General features: G+C 48.6%; 1 protein-coding gene across 1 annotated transcript; it reads right to left on the bottom strand.

The window, feature by feature from the left end:
- Window positions 1–241: 241 nt before the first annotated feature.
- LOC134934365 (tripartite motif-containing protein 16-like) lies at window positions 242–1,567 on the bottom strand. Its single transcript, XM_063929817.1, has one exon. It carries the CDS (start codon window positions 1,565–1,567, stop codon window positions 242–244), a length of 1,326 nt encoding a protein of 441 aa, XP_063785887.1.
- Window positions 1,568–6,815: the final 5,248 nt, after the last annotated feature.

Genomic DNA, 6,815 nt, shown 5'->3' on the forward strand with positions numbered 1-6,815 from the left:
GAGATGTGTGTATGTGTGATATATATATATAGGGAACCTAAAATTGTCTAATAAATGTATAGAAAAATATATATACTGTATTTTCTAATCATAGCAACAGGGCAACTTATTCATATAAACTGAACACCACACAATGACTGATGTAAATGTAAGGAAGCCAGATGTAGCTCCACCCACTGCCTCCTTTCACTTGCTACATAATTCCCTTCCCTGTGATGTCACCAGTCACTGAATGTCTTTCTTAGTTTTGTTTCTCCCAGGTCCTGACTCCCCCACATATCTTTATATGACCTTTCCATACACCTAATGCAGCATGAAGGGGATCAGTGAATGTGGTAGTAAAAGTGTGTAAGAGTGTAATTGGATCACACAAAGAATAAAAGGACAGCTCTCCAGCCTCATAATCCAGACATATCCTGACTCTAGTATAGGGAATCTTGTCAGGTAACTGGATCTCTCTGTTGTCATGTCTCACTGAATAATGATTAACAATTCTATCCAAACCCCAGGACTTGTTATTCTCTCCAATCAGGGACTCATTTCCTATCCTCTCTATACTGTGGTAACACATCCCCACCCTCCAGCTCCTTGATTTACTAACATCCGCTTCCCAGTAATATCGCCCTGAGGATAAACTCCCAGTACTTAATACCTGATTATACTGAAATCTTTCTGGTGTTCCTGGACAATTCTCATCTCTAAGTGTCTCAGATACAGTTTTCCTGTCCCGTGATATACGTAACTTATTACCAGCTGTGTTTGCATCCAGTAATATGTCTTTAGGTTCCTGCACACAGATCCCTTTTATTATATCAGACAGTCTTCTGTATATTGTCTGTGAGATGAGACCCACATCCAGATCTTCTACATCAGGGTCCTCTGAGTAATGTCTGTCTCTGTCCTCAGTATCACACAAGTCACCTGTGTCTGGTTCCTGTAAGACAGTCACTGGATCAGATAGGTTACACAGCTCCTCCATGTGATGGATCTTCCTGGACAGCTCGTCCTTCTTTATTTCCAGAGCAGAGACTGAGGGTGAAATACACTCTTTCTTCCTGGAGATCTCACTGGACACTCTCTTCTCTAGGTCTTCCAGCTCTTTCCTGATGTCAGCAAACAGGGCAGCAAATCTCTCTGTTGTATCAGATGCTTTTTTCTGATCTCTCCTGCACTTCTGCAGACTTTTCTCAGTTTCTTCTCTCTTTGTGGTCAGACTCTGTAGAACATGCCTCAGTTTTTCCTTCTTCTTCTTAAAGGCCTCATCCATCATCTCCACCCGGTGTCCCTGATGCTCACCATCCAGCCTGCAGGACACACAGATGCAGGCTGAATCCTCAGTGCAGTAATACTCCAGGATTTTCTGATGGATGGAACATTTTTTGTTTCCTGGGGAATTGGTGGGATCACACAAGACATGTTCTGCTGCCTTACTGTGTACCCTTAGGTGATCATTACACAAAGAAGCCTCACACAACAGACAGGACTTAGTAGCTGGTACGGGACAGTTCATACAGTAAGTGCAGAAGATCTCAGTCTCCTGATTTGGCTGATTAGACCGGTAACTCATCGTTTCGTAAAACATAGTTAAATTTCTCTGCAGTTTAGGAGGCTCTGGACTCTCTTCTCCGTATTCAGGGCAGGTATACAATCCAGAATCCTTCTGTGTTTCCAGCTCACAAACAATACAGACCAGTCAGAAGTTGTGTCCACATCTCATCATTACAGGATCTGTATAAATATCCTTGCAGATGGAACAGAGCAGTTCCTGTCTCAGATCAGCAGACGTCATCCCCGGCTACAGAACAGAGAAATGAAACTGAAACTCTCAGATACGCAGAAACCAGTGTAGGAGTTTCACATTGCAGGGCGAGGCTCAGACTGTCACTCAGATTATATCTAGAGCATCGGTTCTCAAACTCGGTCCTCAGGACCCCACACAGTGCATGTTTTGCAGGTCTCCTCACAGAATCACAAGTGAAATACTTAGCTCTACCTGTGGTCCTTTTAAAATGTGTCAGGGAGTAATTAATACGTCATTCAGGGGGTCATTCCGAGTTGATTATAGCTGTGCTTAAATTTTGCACACCTACGATCATCTTTCCTGACATGCGGGGGGACGCCCTGCACAGGGCTAGCCCGCCCCGCATGTCAGTGCCGGCCCCCCTCGCAGAAGTGCAAAGGCATCGCACAGTGGCGATGCCTTTGCACTTCAGGAGCAGCTCCCGACCAGCTTTAGCGTGCTGGCCGGGAGCTACTCCTCGCTCCCCGGCTCGTAGCGGCTGCGTATGACGTCACGTAGCCGCTGCAGCCCGCGCCCCATTCCGTCCGGCCACGCCTGCGTTGGACGGATCTCGTCTACAAAACAGCGTCCAAATGCCGCCGTTTCACCCCCTCCCGCCCATCGATCGCCTCTGCCTGTCAATCAGGCAGAGGCGATCGCTGTCCTGCTACGGCCTGCGGCCGTCCGGCATGCACAGGCGCACTACGGCGCCGGCGCATGCGCAGCAGGGACCCGTTCGCTCTGTTGCATTAAAACGCAGCGAGCGAACGGGTTGTAATGACCCCCTCAGTTCATATCTAGAGGAATAGTTATACTGATGGACACAGCTGATACATAAAGGGACATTACACGGAAAAGGTAATAATTTTGGAAACAGTAAAGGTGGTTTAACAAGCTGATCATTATTAGTTTAGCACATATTGCAGTGATTGCACTAAAATTACTTTACCAAAATTATAATTTTTTTTCCCCCATAAGCATAAATACTGTAAGCGTTGAATTAAATTACCTAGTAAGTATCCAAGAGCAAAAAGAAAAAATATTCCTATAATGGGCACTCACTGACTGATACAATATAATGATAATTTCAATCGGTCACATTAATACTCTAGTGACTAATATACACCTTTAAAACAAAACATTTATTAAATATCTTTATAATAAGACAACAAAATATTAAAATGACAATCGGCCTAATTCAGACCTGATCGCTGCTGTGCGTTTTCGCACAGCAGCCGATCAGGTCTGAACTGCGCATGCACCGGTGCCGCAGTGTGACGGCGCATGCCAGACAGCCAATGGCCATCTCAGCCCAGCGATCTCTTCTGCCTGATTGACAGGCAGAGGCGGTTGATGGGTGGGAGGGGGCGGTCCAAGAGCGTTTAGCCGCCGTTTTAGGGGCGAGGTCCGGGCAATGCAGGCGTGTCCGGACCGTGTGGGGGGCAGGCCGCGCGGGTGCGTGACATCACACGCAGCCGCTGCGACCCAGACAGAGATGGGTAGCTCCATGCCTGCACGCAGGAGCTGCGCTGGTAGGGGGCTACTCGCCAAGTACAGAACATCACCGCTGTGGAATGTTTTTGTACTTGTGCGGGGAAGGAGGGTAGGGCCAGACATGCAGGCTGGGCCTCCCCACGCGTGTCTGAGCAACTGATCGTAGCCGTGCAAAATTTTGCACGGCTACGATCAGGTCTGAGTTAGGCCCAATGTGTAAAATAGTGGTCCTCCCATGAAGCCACGCCCCCTTTTCGTAGGCCACGCAAAGTTGGGAGGTATGGCTGAGCTTTCATTTTAGACACACGTCTGATATCCCCCAGGTTAATTTTGATGGTGAGCTGCTCCACTATAGCGTGTCGGTCGGCCCTCACGCACCTTCGCAGCCGACGTTCACCTCACATCAATGGCACGTGGTGCTCCACAGTTTACACATCGGTTATTCGTAATGGTGCCATTTGTCTAGTCATGATACACCTTCACCACAGCAGCGCGTGAACAGTTCACAAAGAGGGTAATTCAGATCTGATCGCTGGGCAGCCATTTTTGCAGTCCTGCGATCAGATAGTCGCCGCCTACAGGGGGAGTGTTTATTTGCTGTGCAAGTGTGAGAACGCATGTGTAGCAGAGCTGCACAAACTGATTTTGTGCAGTCTCTGCGCAGCCCAGGACTTAGGGTGTGTACACACGGTGAGATAAATCTGTGAGATTTTGACTATATAGTCAAAATCTTATGAAAAGTTAGTGCATATCTCATGGTGCTAGGCAGCTTGCGATACAGATTCTATCCCGATGCGCGCTCCCGTGGGGTCGGTATCGTAAGGCTAGATAGACTGTGCAGGCAAGTCAATCTTGACTATCTAGTGTACAATTTAGTACAAAGTATAGTCAAAAACTCGACTCGACTGTGTAATACCAGGCGTCCGGCCAGCCACTCCCTCGTTTCTCCAGCCGCTCCAGCGTTTTTACCTGGCACGCCTGCGTTTTTTAGCACACTCCCTGAAAACGGCCTGTTTCCGCCCAGAAACACCCACTTCCTGTCAATCACATTACGATCACCATAACGAAGAAAAAACCTCGTAATACCGTGAGTAAAATACCTAACTGCATAGCAAATTTACTTGGCGCAGTCACACTGTGGACATTGCGCATGCGCAGTAAGCGGAAAATCGCAATATAGCGAAAATCGGCACCGAGCGAACAACTCGGAATGACCACCAGAATTGCTAATCTTTTGTTAGCAGTTCTGCTATGCTAAGATACACTCCCAGAGGGCGGCGGCTTTGTGTTTGCATTTCTGCTAAAAGTAGCTAGCGAGCGAACAACTCGGAATGAGGGCCATAGTAAGTATGTAAACAGGGTTTCAAGGTCAACATGTACTACAGTAGATCGACATGGCAGAAGGTCAACATGAGTTTTAACGATTTCCTTTATTTTTTAAAACTTTTTCACACTTTACGTTCCACGTGGACTACGATTGGGAACGGTAACCTGTGCCGAGCGCAGCGGTAGCGGAGCGAGGCACCTTGCCCGAAGCATGGCGAGCAGAGCGAGCCATGCGAGGGGACACGGTGCACTAATTGGGGTTCCCGGTCACTGCACGGAGAAAACTACACAAAAAATTAATTAAAAGCTCATGTCGACCTTTTGTCATGTCGACCTTGTTTATGTCGACCTACAGACCCTGTCGACCTACATACCGTCGATCAATAGTGGTCGACCTAGACACTGTCGACCTAAGTGTGGTTGACCCTATGATCCACACCCCGTTAATGATATCTTCTAGTTGGCCATGCAGTACAACCCACCAGAAGATATCATTAACAACACGCTGTAGCATGCACTTGCTGGTATACACTAGACAATGTAGACGATTTGTCGTTCTGATCCAGCAAATCGTCCTAGTGTATACCCAGCCTACGGCACACAGATGTATACTATATACTATAAAGAATTTATAGCACCCTATACCATTCAATGTACATAAGCATAAAAGGTTTCATTTATACTGTATAATAAAGGAAACTTTCGCCCTGGGCGCCACAAGATCTAGAACCGGCCCTGTTATATGTAACACACAACTGCAGTGTACAATCCAGACCTTGTGCGCAGTCTCACACTTGCCTTTTGCCTGGTGCCACTTTCCATATGTTATTACCACCCAGTGCCACAACTGGGACTTATTCATAGGGGGGCATTTCTCAGGTCTGTTCCATGGGTGCAGACACGAGATAGTGTTGCTGTTAGAAACTGAAGGCAAATTGCTTGCACGCCGCGGTGCTGCGGAGCTACTGCCGGTCTCACAAGATGATGACATCATCTTTACTAGCCGGCTCCGGGCACAATGTGTGACACAGTCCCGGTGACACCCCCTTCCTAACCCACACTACCAGGAACTGCTGGACCCAGGACTCGGGGGGGGGGCGCAATGTTAATAATAAAAAAAAGCATGGTGCAGTGGGGTTGCTTGTTTGGCTGGCTGGCCCCCTAAGCGGCCAGGCCCCATAGCAAATGCACTCCTTGCACCCACTATATTTACGCCACTGGTTAGACCCAATGGAAATAAATATTCACTGATTAATTCATAAAAGCCACTCCATAGTGTATTTCAGTGTCCCACTTCATTGACTTTATGTATGGCATGGGTGTATCTATTTATACCACTCCCCATATAAAGAATCATTTATTAGTGACATCAGCATATAGGGCCTAATTCAGACCCGATCGCTGCAAGGGCTGCAATCTCAATCTGAAGCCCTTTGTGGAGTGTGCCCACGAAAGCATCTCACTGGTGCAATCCAGGGACGTGCTGGTGCAATCGCCTCTGCCTGAATGACACGCAGAGGCAGTCGCGGGGCAGGAGGGGGCGTGCCAATGGCGTTAGAACACCATTGGGGGGGGGGGGGGGGGGCAGTCCGGACAATGCAGATGTGTCAAGACCGTTGCTGGGGCGGGCTGCGGCGGCCGCCTGACATCACACGCAGCCGCTGCGACCCTAAACATGGCAATAAGCCACCTGCCAGCGCAGCTAGGCTGTGCAATCAAGGATCTGGTTTGCAAGGTGATTGACAGGAAGAGGCCGTTTGTGGGTGGTAACGGACCGTTTTCTGGGAGTGCCAGGGAAAACGCAGGCGTTCTCAACCGTTTTCAGGGAAGGTGTCTGAGGTCAGCTCCGGTCCCGATCAGCCTGTTTCTTTCGCACTGTAGGAGTAATTCCTGGGCTGCGCACACAAGAGTAATGTTAATTGAGTAGTGCAGCAAAATAGACTGGTAGAAATGGAACTGAAGACTGAGGGTCTAATTCAGCCAGAGGCGTCACCGGGTGTAGTGACACCCGGTGCGCACCCCTGATCTCCTGCCGCGTCATTTTACACCCAGGGGGCGTGTCTTCGTGGGGATCCTGGAATCGTCACTCCGGGGGCGTGCCCAATATCTCTGGAGATGCTGGGCTTCCCCCAGAGACTGTCCCTGTGCACTGTCGGCTCCTCTTCTATGACAGGAGCCGGATGCTGTAGGAGACTTTTTCTCACTGCAGCACCTG

The sequence above is a fragment of the Pseudophryne corroboree genome, chromosome 6, assembly GCF_028390025.1.
Source record: "Pseudophryne corroboree isolate aPseCor3 chromosome 6, aPseCor3.hap2, whole genome shotgun sequence".
In the NCBI taxonomy this organism is placed as follows: Eukaryota; Metazoa; Chordata; class Amphibia; order Anura; family Myobatrachidae; genus Pseudophryne; species Pseudophryne corroboree.

What these genes read in the sequence shown, in the direction of transcription:
- LOC134934365 (XM_063929817.1), bottom strand. Translation starts at nt 1,567, where the DNA reads ATGAGTTACCGGTCTAATCAGCCAAATCAGGAGACTGAGATCTTCTGC.